The sequence below is a fragment of the Ursus maritimus genome, unplaced genomic scaffold (assembly GCF_017311325.1).
Source record: "Ursus maritimus isolate PB19 unplaced genomic scaffold, ASM1731132v1 scaffold_13, whole genome shotgun sequence".
Classification (NCBI taxonomy): Eukaryota; Metazoa; Chordata; class Mammalia; order Carnivora; family Ursidae; genus Ursus; species Ursus maritimus.
Window position 1 is genome coordinate 55,726,289 of NW_024423675.1, and position 13,532 is coordinate 55,739,820.

The 13,532-nt window shown below is 42.4% G+C and overlaps 1 protein-coding gene across 6 annotated transcripts in view; it reads left to right on the plus strand.

Moving 5' to 3' along the window:
- The window catches only part of CCDC170 (coiled-coil domain containing 170), a 102,122-nt gene extending 91,839 nt beyond the window's left edge, over positions 1-10,283 (plus strand). For all 6 annotated transcript variants that reach the window (XM_040627967.1, XM_008694990.2, XM_008694991.2 and 3 more), the window contains one exon: positions 9,041-10,283. In XM_040627967.1, coding sequence (XP_040483901.1) covers positions 9,041-9,337 — 297 coding nt within the window. In that variant the 3' untranslated portion in view covers positions 9,338-10,283. The remainder of the gene's footprint in view (positions 1-9,040) is intronic.
- The last annotated feature ends 3,249 nt before the right edge of the window (positions 10,284-13,532 follow it).

The following is a 13,532-nucleotide window of genomic DNA, read 5'->3' on the forward strand; positions in this document are numbered from 1 at the left end:
TAAATAGTCTCTGGAAAAAGCACTGGTGTCTAATTAAAGGAGGGGGGAAATAGATTATACCGTATTATAAAAATAATTATAAAACATTAAGGAAAAAAGCAAATTCTAGAGGAAAGGAAATGAATTTGACACTGAGAGGTTAGATGACAGATCAAACAGGGGGAGTGATCAAGGAGGTTCCCTGGGGGATGTGTCAGGGTTGCCTGGCTTTCGCTGTCTCCTGCAAGGACAGTATGAAGTGGCATTTGTGACCTATTAAGTATACCTGCAAAGCCGTGACTGAGGAAATGAGCTAGGGCTGCAACAGGCAGGAGAGGCGGCCTTATATTTTCCCAGTGGGAGGCCTGCAGTCTCCGGAGCCCCCACTCCCCCCTGCCCACCCCCCAGAAATATGGTGGCTACTGCTCTGGACCCACACTCACCCAGAGAGGGAGAGGCAACTTTACCGGTTGGGTCTGTAGAGGACTGAATTGCTGAGCGGTTCTCTTTCATCCATGCCACGGAAAGGTGGAGGGTGTTTAGAGATGGAGGGATTGTTTCATACCTTCCCTCTGTTTTCATTCTCCGAATACAATCCTTAATGAACTTCACTTATTTTCTCTGTAAATTTCATTTTCGACACTCTTCAGAGATACTTTTAACAACATCACTTTAAAAAACATGAGCGGGCATAATAATATGTTTCCATTTCTGGGGGAAAGATTACACGGCATAAGAAAAAGAAGTTCTGTCTATGTGTATATAGTTCATATGCACATTCACTGTTTGTCATTCGGACAAACTGAAATCCCTTAATAAAGCCATTTCCCTCCTTGTCGAAATGCCAGTTGATCATTGGCTTTCCCTCTGTGGCATTCATTCTAGAGTTGGCAGCCCAGCCTCACATTTTTGTGTTAGATTTTGTTCTTCCATAATATCCATCTATATTTTATGTTGGCCAATAAAATGTATTAGGTTGATGAGATTTTCTAACGAGGGCTTTAAAATATTTAACACTAACTCTTCTACCAAATACACTTGAATGATAATTGCCTTTGAGATTATTATTCTGGTCGTTGAGACATTTAAATGTATGCATAAAACATCTCAATTAGGAAAAAGAAGGAAGCTGAGCCCTCTAAATTTTCAGTTCTACCTTCTCGTCTGTCCTACAGATGAACAGTGAGTGATTCAAGGCCAAGGAGTGGTGGGCTGTAAAGTGGTTAAAGGGTATCTCTATTATTTATATTGTAATAAAACTTAGGACTTAGAAGTGGAGTTTGTTTTTCACTGGGAAACATGTCATGGTTATATAACCTTGGATCAGGAAGGCTCTGCCTGGTCTATGCAGTAGTGATCTTATCCACATTATTGCACAACTCCACTTAGCTTCTCATCAGTAAGTGGGATCTGGTTGCTTCTCTCTCCCCTATGCAGCCTCATACTGTTATGCCTGTGCCTTTGTATAAAAACCATTGCTCATTTGAGGCCCCTGCTAACAGATATATAACTTTCTTCTCATCTTCATTGAAGTTACCTACTAATATCCTGTCTGTTCTTTCTACTTAAGACTCTTGCAGATGGTTCCTAGATGTCTTCTCCACTCCTGTTAAGTACTGCCTTCATCCTGGATGACTTTAGTGCTCGTAAGGAAAACCTATACCACACTCTGTCTTTAGTTTCCTGGCCTTCTTGGCCCTCATACCTTTACCTCTTTTTGTTTCAGCTACTTAAACCTTACATTGCAGTTTATAGTAATCCAATATAGACTACCTTCAGTTGGGGCGTCTGGGTGGCTCAGTCAGTTAAATCCGGCGATTTAAAATTGTTATTTGGATTCTTCTCCCTTCTACCCATCTTTCATTTCCCCTTGATTTGCTTGTCTTTGCACGTTGGCCTCACTTTCTCCTTCTGGAGGTGGTTCCTCCGTGCTACCAGGAAAGAATGGTCACAAACAGCTACATGGCCTTTATAAATCATGAGCTGAGAAAACGAGACTCTCTGCCTGCAACATTCAGGGAAAGAATGTCAGGAAAGAAGAGTCTGAGCATATCTTCTGGGTCACATACTCATCCCTGAGCCAAGCTCTTTAGCCAGGGGATGAACTCATTGGCCTGCATCCCATGCTGACTCCTGTAGCAGAGGTGGGGTGGGGGGCGGTGAGGTTCCAGGGTGATCTATTCAACCAGGATCACATGTAATCACAGAAGGAAAGCTCCCCAAAGGAAAAGAAGCTGGACAGTCACGCAACACACATCTTTGACACATGGTCCAATTTAGGATCTTCTAACCACCTACAACTTCACCCCTGAGATCTTCAAATCTCCATGAACTCTTATCACCACAGACTTCCATCTCTTACTCCCACACAGCTATTCTTTGAGTCTCCTTGGTTCTCCTCTTTTCTCCCTGCTAGCCTTGGCATCCGGGGTCCGCGTAGATCCTCTGGTTCCTTTCTTCAATCATTCTTTCCCCAACACCTTGAACTCCTTGTGCCTTTGCCCCTCTCTCCTCAGACCTCAATTAATCCCAACTAACAATGTTTCTGCTGCTTTTCCTGCCCCACCAAGTGAGACTGGAGGAACTCACAGGTAGGCATGCCATTACAGGCCTGTGGTCTCACCTGAGCCCTCTGTACTAACCGGCAGCCCTCCACAGTGTTCCACTTAGAGCTCGCTGCCATTTTCTGAAATGACTCCTGCAAATCTTCTTCTCTTCCTCAAGGCTCTTAACCTGTCTCCTCCTTCACGGTCAGCAGATAATCTTGTCTCCTATTTCACCCACAAAATGGAAGCCATTACAGGAAATATCTTCAATATCAGATCCTAAAATAGCCTGCTCTGTGTGCACACCCCTCGTTGCCTCCTTCCCTCTTCCTGTCTCGGACTCTTTCCTTCCCCCAGCTGCTTGCACCCAAGCAATTTCATCCCATCAGTTGTCCTCTCTCCAAATTGTTTTCAACCTCACTCTCATGTATGGCTCCTCTCCCTCCGCATTTAAAAGTGTTCATCTTAAATCAGTCCCTCTACTCTGCAGCAACTTCTTTGCAGGGCCTTACTTCCCTCTCTTTCTTCACAGTTGAGCCACTTTAAAGTGTGGTTTCTAGGGCTCTTTCTGGTCTTACCTCCCATACCTGCCATCGTCCGCGGCAGCCTGGCTTCGATCCCCACTCACCCAGCTCTCACATTTTTTGTTAGCAAACCTCTGTTGGTTTTAAAGTGCTTATCATGCTCGATCTTTCTGTAATATTTGGTGCAGCCATTCCCTTCTTGAATCATTCCTTTGCATTAGCTTCCATGATGTGGCATTCAACTCATTTCTTTCTCCCTGCCTCTCTGGGTGCTTGAGTCAGATTGTTTTAAGGTTATAAGAAGCAGAAGTGAAATGAGCATTTAATGTAAGGATAAGTGCGGATATGCACGTGGGTGGGAATCTTGATCTCAGAGTCAGAACTCAGTGAGGAACAGTTATACATCTCCAAACCCGGAATGTAGTCGTGGTCCAACAACTGCAGTGCCAAATGCAGGCTCCAGTGTGGCTCTCACGGCTGGGTGCACTTGCGTGTCCCGTGCGTCCTGGTTTCTTTTGATGCCATGAAAACTCAACTTCCCTCTGTCTCTGCTTCTACTGCTTCAGCTGGTGTCTCAGACGCCTGGTCTCCAGAACTGTGTGACAATACACTTACGTTGTGTAAACCACGCAATTTGTGGACCTTTGTTAACACAGCCCTAGGAGCCTATGTCCCATCTTACAAGATTGCTGTAAGGATTAAATAATGTAGAGCATTGAGAAGATATCCTGACGTGTGGGGAAATACTTGATGCGTGTCAGCAAATAACACTGTTATTGTAAATATTGCTAACTAGTTCCACCTATTCTTGTGGCTTTAATTATCATCTATGCAATGATGATGCCAACCGTTATCTCTCTAGATCAGATTCCTGTCCTGATCTTCTCACAGAACCATTATCTCTCTAGGTCAGATCCCTGTCCTTCTCTTCTCATCTGTAGAATGGTGTGGAGAGGACACCTGTAAGCATAGAGCAAAATAGACTTGGGTTCAGATGTAAGCTCTGCTGAGTGACTTGGGCCAGGTGATTAACCACTTTGAAAACCCATGTGCTTTGGGACAAGAATAGGACTAGCAAGATTGGTTTCCTCATAGAAGAATCCTTATACAAGGATTCAGTGAGTCGATGTATACAAGGTGCGTAGCTTAGAACATGGATGTTGCAAGTGCTCAGTGAATGTTGTTATATCCTACAGGTATCTCAAACTCAACACAGGCAACATTAACTTTGTAATTTCTGCCTCTATCCTCTTCTCACCAATAACCTACTTCTCTGCTGGCTTCCCTGCCTCAGCCAACGGTCTGGCATCTGCTCCAGTGTCCAAGGCAGGGTGTGGGGAAGGAACTCTGTCTTGTCCCTCTCCTTCCTCCCACAGCTGATAAATCGCAAAGCCCTGTCTTCTCCCTTATCTATCTACTCTTTCCTTCCACACGAACACCACAATAGTTTATACCTCATTATCTCTTCTCACTCAGACTTCTCTGGGTTCTGAGCAGATGCTGTGATTCACCACTTGGTTCCCCCCTTTAGGACTGAAGTGCTCCTTCTTCAGCTGCCCAGAGCTGTTGGCTCTTGACAACCCAGAGCTGAGTTCCCTGCAAGGACTTGCACTTGGCTGAAGGAGCTACCTCATCCTGGGTCACAGACTTTTCCCGAAGACAGTTTGTATCTAGTGACTGGTCAATGTGGGGGTACAAAGACCTGGCCTCCTTTCTTCATTTCAAGACCACTCTGAAGGGTCATGTCAGATTCAGAACTACACTCTCCACCCATTTTAAACACTGCCCCCCCCCCCAAATCAGCCAAGGCCTCTGTGGCAACTGTATCACACTTCAACTGCTTCCCCTGCCCAGTCCTGCTTTCTTACTTTCTTACAGGTTTTGTTCCAAGTGTGAAATTCAACAAACCCCTGCCTCCAAATTCCCATCTCAGGGCCTTTCCAGGACCTTTTTTTTAGGGTCTTAGGTCTGTCCAACCTAAAACAGATTCATTCATTCTCCTTGCAACTAGTTATGAAAGTATGAAGCCATTTGGTGTTTTTCCATCATGTGGTCTTATCAATGAACAAGTGTTTATTGATTGCTTGATGATATAGGACCTGCAAAAACCAGAACAACAAAAAACCCCCAAATATCTATGACTTTAATGATTTGGGTTTTCCCTTCTTTTCAGAATTCTCTTGTCGAGATTCATAACTAGGTTCCAGTATAGTGTTGAGTACCAAAAGAAGATTTTATTCTATTTTTCCATTTCCTGTTAGTCTTAGCAGTGTAGAGTACAGAAGAGACACTACTCCAAGTAGCTTAACCAAGAAAGGATTTATTATAGGGTATTAAGTGGCTTGCAGAATCATGTGAGGGCTGAAGAATAGACTTGAGGTTGAGTTTTCCATAGTGATTCCCAAAGGCACATTATAGAATGAAACCACCAAGATTGCTGCTGATACTTCTGTAGTCAGAAAGCCAGAGGATCCAGAATTTCATTGATATGACCAAGATCTGGAAGCTACCATGTTTACGGTGCCTCCCCTCTTGCTGCTAACTCCATTTCCTGCTGCTATCTGGGCCAGCAGAAAATGGATGCCTTGTGCCTTGCCTCTCAGAATCCAAGTATCATGTGACTGTATGCTGGGTCCTCTGCCAATGATGCCACAGAAAACCCCAAGTGTCCACCACACGCCGACAGAAATAGCTGTGGAGTAGAGGTGTGACCACCGTCATCTTCCAGATCTCACACTTGGGCATCTCACTGGCAAAACCCAAATTGCTCCTGGAATTTTTTCTGAAAGGACTTTGGGAAACATAGTATTCAGCTTCTCAGTGTCAGAGGTACAGAAAGGCATGCCAGAACAATGTTTTTCAAACTATTTGATAAACTCTAAAATTCAGCTTACCCATGTACACAGTCACATTCATGTCTACCCGAGATAAAAGATTCACAAGACAATGGGATGCCCTGATAGATTCTATTCTAGTCTTTGCTGTGCAATTGAGTGCTACTCTAGGCTATGCCACTCCATTAAGAAATTCCAGTCTTGACCCCCTAAGTTGATTTCACGACAGACTAATGGATGGCAACTAATAGTTCAGAAAAAAAATAAAAAAAGAATACTGGGCCACAAGAAGGGAGGAGTGGATGTCGAGCGCCAATCAACAATATCCACTATGCTATGCTGTTCCCTCTCCTGCCCCTAAGTTAACAAAAAGGATCGAAGGCTGCTTGTAGAGGGACTTAGTGAGATGACATAGCACAGTGGACTGAGAATCAAGAGAATGGGTTCCAGTCCTTCCAGCAGCTGTCTCTCCTTCTCTAATTGAGAGCATTGCAATAGCCCCATGTCCTAATGACCCACTGGACCCATACCTGGAAAAATTGAGAGAAAGGGTAATTGGTGTCTCATGATTTTTTTGTAGAGAATGGATGAAACTCACAAGGCCATCTTGGCAGCAAATGCACTTGTGCATCAACTGTTGCACTCCTAACAAACATTAGTTGGCTTTAATTAAGTTCCTGGTTATGCACATAGGCTTAAAATCTCATGATTCATTCTAAAAGCATGATGGTATGTATTGAATGTGAACCGTATGATTAGTTCACCTGCCCCATGTTTGGAAGGCGAGTGTTAATTTCGCTGTTAAGGTTTGCAAAGAATTTAATCCCTTAATGTAGAGCTTTTAGGTAAAAGCTTATATTTGCCAATGACTAAGTCTTTTCATAAGGACTTTTTTTCTAATATGCTGTAGGTTTGGAGGTAATTGGTATTAAGAAAGAAAAGCCTATTGAGAAGGCAGAACAAAATAAACATTTAACAAATGCCTATTTGGTGCCAAATGGTGTACCAAGCATTTTCATCTACAATGACTCATGTAATCCTCACATTAATTCTTAAAGGAGGAATTATGATTCTCATTTTTACAGATAAGAGGCTCACTCTTGGTCATTAACAAGTGCAAGAATGTGGAACTTGCACTCAATTCTGGCCGACTGAGCTCTTGCTTTTCCTTCTGTACCAGGATGTCTCTATTGCTTTCATTATTTGTTCCAGGTGTGTGAAAGTGGAAAAAAACCACTCAAAACAGACTTTATTGAGAAGATCGAAATTTTCCTGTTTTAGACAAAGAGACATTGGAGTGGATACTTACGTTTCCCATTTTAATTGAAAGTTTCCTAAACCCCCCCTTGGCTCTTTAGAGGACCTCGATTTCTGTAAGCAACAGGGAATTGTGAAGATTATTTGTGGGCATTATTCTGGTTTCGTATCTTCCATGGCTTCCTTTTGCTTCTGATGGAGTTGAAAGGGACTGGAAGAGTTTGTGCGTGACGTAAAATACTCTTCTAGGCACCTCCATTTTGTAAACTTCACGCAATGGCCTGTCGAACATGGGGAACTCTAGCTGTGCACGGTTGTAGCAATGTGAGGAATGCTAACCTTGTAAAATGCGTGAGAAAAGATCTACAAAGTGTTTATGCATCTTTAAACATGAGACTCTTATTTGTTTTTGAATTTTTCTCCTTTTAGCAAGAATACATAAAATTAAGTAAAACGTTAGATTTTAAAGAAAGCATTTCAATGTGATTCCTCACCCGTGTGACTTGGTTTTATTACCCTCGGTAGAGAGTTTGAGCTGACACACAAACAGACAGGATATGTAATAAACGACTTGGGGAAACATGGTTCACATACTTTGGAGAATCACGTTGCCTTCTTACCCGCCCCCCCTCGGCCAAGTCAAGTAGCTTCTTTAAAACTTTTCTTTGATTATTTCTTGTAAATAAGCTAATGTATAATCTATATGGTTCTGCTGATTGTCCTTAGAAGGTCCTCCACAGAGATGATAAAGCCACTGGGATGCTTCTTTCAAAGTATATGACTGGCAAGGAAAAGGGGGCTTCCAAGAAGTTCTGAAAAGCACTTAATCTTAATAACAATAGTTACCATTTATTTATGTACTAGAAGCAGCAGTTGAGTTCCCTGTAAGCTTTATTCAATTTAATCTTCCCCTAAACTCTCTGAGACAGACCGCGTTACTAACCTCTTTTTAAAGCTAAAGAAACAGGGGTGCCTGGGTGGCTCAGTCGTTAAGCGTCTGCCTTTGGCTCAGGGCGTGATCCCAGCGTTCTGGGATCAAGCCCCACATCAGGCTCCTCCGCTGGGAGCCTGCTTCTTCCTCTCCCACTCCCCCTGCTTGTGTTTCCTCTCTCCCTGGCTGTCTCTCTCTGTCAAATAAATAAAATCTTTAAAAAAAAAAAAAAAGCTAAAGAAACCGTCTAAGGGAGGTTAAGTGACTGGCGTCAGATCATGTTGCTGGGTGGTCTAACCAGTGTTTTCGTCCTGGGCTATTTTGCCTCCTCCACAGAGGAGCCTGTTGCCAGGCTCTGAAGTGAGGGGTGGCTGGCCAGGTTGTGTTCTACCCTAAACGAGAGGGAACCGTATCTGTGCCTGTGTATTAGCCAGAAGTCTAGGTGAATTAGACAAGGAGAAAAGAAGTCTGCTCAGTGGAGAGCTTTGTTGACAGGAGGCCATTCTGACTCACTAGTTTGGGACTTAGGATGATTGACTTCAATTTAATGCAGAAGGTGAATTTTTAAAGACATGGCACTGTCACTACAGTGGGGACCTCTGTACCATCTGTTTAGAAGTGTGATAATATGCGGCTTAAGAACATGAACTTTGGAGTTGTGTTCCCTGGACTCTCACTTTGAACACTACCTTTTACTGCTTGTTTCCATGTCTGGGCATCGGTTCTGTTGTCCTTACAATGAGGATTTGTAATGGTACCAATCTTGTACAGTTGGTATGAGGGTAAAGTGGAATAATAAATATGAAATGTTTAGTCCAATGCCTGGCTTGTCCTAACTGTCCATTTTTATATTAGTTATTATTGAATTAAGCCCTTATATGTCCAATCATTATGTTTTCATATTTAATGCCTTTGTTCCTAAACTAAATCTGTTCACTCAGATAATTATTTTTTCCTCTCTCTGGGTAGACTGTTACATGGATGGTCACCAATGAATCACACCTCCCGGTATTGATGCCCTTGTACAGTCCTTGGGCTTGGCCGTGCAACTTGCTTTGGGCAATGGGACATCAGCAGGGGTGGTGTAAGCAGAAATGTGATGAGCACTTACACTGTGGGGTTTGCCTTCTTGGAACCCAGATGCCATGCAAGGAAGACCGGATCTGCATGGTTTTTTTGGAGAGAGATCCTAAGATCACATGGAGAGTGAGGCAAAGCCATCCCAGTGTTCTGGTTGAGTCCAACCTGAGCCAGTTTTTCAGCTGAATGCAGCCGCATGGGGGATTCCAGTAATGAACAAAAGGAGTTCCCAGACAACCCACAGAATCAAGAGAAATAACAAATCAGTATTGTCTCAAGCCACTGATTTTTGGGGAGTGGTTCATTATGCAGCAATACACGATTGAAACACCCTCTTTGATGCATGCCTAATACTTTGAAACATGACTGTTTACCAAACCTGTAGTAATAAAAACACAGCACAAATGCTATAATCCCAATGGCAAATGGATGGCTATGAAGGAAGAGAGGAGTTCTCAAAGAACTTAACGCATCTGCATCCTGGGCTCATGTCCTGTTGTCCAGAAGTCTATCAGAAGGCACCTGGGGAGTTGCCAGGACTCCTGCTTGATGGGAAAGCCATCACCGTGGCTGCCAGCCTATGGAAATATTAAAAAAAAAACAAAACCCACAGGCACTCCAACTGCCTTGCCACAATAATTACAATTCATATTTCCATTTGCCAACAAAACCAGTGCTTACAACAGAAAAATAAGACAATTTATACTTTCAGAAATAAATGTTTCATTTGGAAAATATCAGTGCCAATTACACCCTAATGGTGTTTTTCCAAAACATGTGGTTAGTAAGAAGAGTAGAGTAAGGACTTGGTCATTTCCAGAGAGCTCTAAGAAGTTGACAAAATAATATTGGAAGTTCTTGGATTTGAAGGGAGGAGCGCCTGTTTGTCCTGTGGCTGCTGAAGAGATGTGACATGTGACTTCGTCTTGCTACATGGCCGACTCAGGTACATGCACTGAACCCTACTGGCCTCGATGACTCGGATTCCCTTTCTGGAATTGCTCTTATTTGTTGCCTTTAGCTGAAATGAATTGAGTGGTTTGGACATTGGAAAGGATTATAAATCCTTATGGGAAAAATACATTTACTCCACGACTAGGGTAGAATAAATTTTAAAAAAATAAATTTTGAATGAACAGTTTTGTTTTGTTTTTTTAATAGACTTTACTTTCTGGAGGAGTTTTAGGTTCACAGCAAAACTGAGTGAAAGGTATAGAGATTTCTCACATACTCTCTCCTCCCCTCCTCCCCCATGCTCAGCCTCCCCGTCTGTCAAAATCTCCCCCTGGAGTGGTACGTTTGTTACTATCAATGCACCAACACCGGCACACCATTTTCACCCAGAGTCCGTAGCTTACATTAGGGTTCTCTATTGCTTTTGTACATTCTATACGTTTTGACAAATGCATAATGATACATACCCACCAATATAGCAGCCTACAGCATAGTTTCACTGCCCTACAAATTCTCTGTGCTCCATTTATTTATTAATCCCTTCTTCCCCTCAACCCCTGAAAACCATTGATTTTTTTTTTTACTGTCTCCATAGTTTTGTTTTTTTCCAGAATGTCATAGAGTTGGAATCATATGGTATGTAGCCTTTCCAGATTGGCTTCTTACACTTAGAAATATGCATTTAAGATTTTCCCATGTCTTTTGATGTCTTGGTAGGCTCATTTCTTTTTAGCACCAAATAATATTCCCTTGTCTGGATTACCACAGTTTATTTACCCATTCATCTACTCATAGAACATCTTGGTTGCTCCACGTTTTGGCAATTATGAATGATGGTGTTATAAACATCCATGTGCAGGTTTTCGTATGGACATGTTTTCAACTCCTTTGGGTAAATACTAAGAATCATGGTTGGTGGCTCATATGGTAAGAGCATATTTAGTTTTGTAAGAAACTGCCAATCTCTCTTCCAAAGGAGCTGTACCATTTTGCAACGCACCAGCAATGAATGAATGGTGGGAAGTGCCTGGCCTATGATAGGGGCTCAACAGATGTTGGTCATTATTATGTTATAAATAAAATAGACTAACCTGATGCATAAACAATAATAAAATTGTGTTTGCACAAGCTGAAGGAGGAATGCCAACCCTCACTGGTAGGGATGGGAATCCAAAGGTACAGTTAGAATAAGACAAAATGTTAGGAGGCAAGAGTGCACCTTGCCTTGGTATGGGGTGCACTGGGTGAGCAGATCTTTCTGCTCATATTCTTTATATCATAGTTGGCATTAGGCCAAGGACACTGCACTCACGGATTCCTGTGGCATAGGCATATTCTAACTGTAGATGGGGCAAGAGTGGGTAAAGGGACAAGGTTATGATACAGCTTTGCTCCTAGAAGTCACTGCCAGCCTGCAATGACCCACTAGTCCTTAGAGACCCTCAAGGCTCCTATAGGACCCTGAGTCCCCAGCTCCTGGGATTCAGTTGGATTCATAATAATCAGTGATTTCTTAGGTTGCTGTCCGTAGTCATAAAACCCCAACACTAAGAAAACATTGTTACTTCCATGATTTTCAGTCCTGCTCCACAGTTTCCTCTGTGGCCTAATATGGAAGAGAGTGCTAAGGGTGACAAGAAGTTAACTATTAGAGTTATTGATGTGTTTACAGAGGAAGCCAAACTATGTGCTTTTGCTGCTATTAGGAATTGATGTGCAGCTCATGTAGTATTAAAAGGTTTCACTGGAGAGATAATAGGGGCAGATGGATAACTGCGGGCAGATAAATAAATGATCTCTTCTTGGGTCAAGAGTCCCATGAAAGTGAGGCTGCTTAAGCACAGAAAGAACTGGCATCCAGGCTGGGTAAGGGTCTGTGGTCCCAGGCTTGTTCTTCACCAAATGCTTTATCTACTTATGAGTCTCAAGGACAGAAGCATTTACCACATTCAAAGAATGACAGCCAGTGATTCTTATAGCCCCTGACCTGTCAGGTTTTTCTGCCTGAAGAAAAGTCTGGCTATAAATTACACACAATAGTGTAATGTATATTTTGATGTAACTAGATAGTTATTGAATATATGTGTTTCTTCTTGTTTATCTAGCTAGCTCTCTAGCTAGCTATCTAGTTATCCATCCATCTACCTACCTACTTACCTTGAATTAATCCTCTCTTACCTATTATAAAGTTTGGTGGAAGTAGGTGTTCTATGGATTCTTTTCTGATAAACACACAGTGTTTTTCTGTTGAATTAGTAGACGCAGAACTCCTAGATAATGTAGTTTCGATGCAACCTTGATCTTTGAAGAAGTTTCTAGATCTTACATGTGTAATATACGCCATTATATGCAGTGTTTATGGAGCCTCAGATATTGCCCGGTGCCACATGGAGAGAAAGAAGAGAAGAATTGCTATCACTTGAATTTAAAAAAAATTTTTTCCATGAAAATAATATATGAATAAATTTTCCACCACCCTTAGTTCCTTTCCTCTACCTAAATATAATCACTGATACCAGTTTGTAAATAGTGGGGGGGGAGGGAGAGAGAGGTATAGATTTTTGAATGTATTGTAAATATAAATGGTATTACATAATATGTATTACTCTACATCTTACTTTCATCACTTAATAGACTGTCCTGCAGGTCTTTCAATATGTGTAGCTCTATCTCTCTTCCCATGGTATCCTGTGTGGTATTTCATAACATAGATATTTCATAACCTGTATGATAATACTGTTGGATATTCCCAGTTTTTCATGATTACCAACAACGTTGCAGTGAAACACCTCACGTATGCTCGTTGCACATGTTTCTCTAAGATGGTCATGGAGATGCAGAATGGCTTGGTTAATGTGTGTACTCACGTCTCAAGTTGCTTTCCTATGCAGCTGAACCAGTTTACTTCCAGAAGAGTATGAGAAAATCCGTGTCTCCACCGTCACCAACAATTGATATGATCCAATTTAGAAATTTTGCTAATCTGAGTGAGTGAAAAATGGTGTGTGGTTGTTTAATTATGCATTTCCCTGATGCAAGAACAGTCAGGGGTAGCAATTTTTACAGGTGATGCCAGGTCAGGTCCTCTGAGAAGCAGAAACCAAGACTAGGTTCGATGTGCAAGAGGTTTATTAGGGAAAATGCTTGTGAAGAGAAAAGGGGAGAAAGCAAAGGATGTGGTCAGACCGCCCATGCAGGTCTAGGCTCATGAAAGAGAGAGGGAGAGGAGGAGGGCAAGGAAAAGGAAGGTGGGGGAGGCAGCATCTCAGGCTACAGTGTGGTTCTAAGAACACTTCAAACAAGCTGATGTGGAGCCCTTGAGCCAAAGTCACCTGTCAGAGGAAGCCTGTGCCTGTGCCTTGCAGGAAACCTGCGCCTAGCAGCCCTGCCTTTCTTAGCCACTGGCTTGAAGCAGTGCAAGTGAATC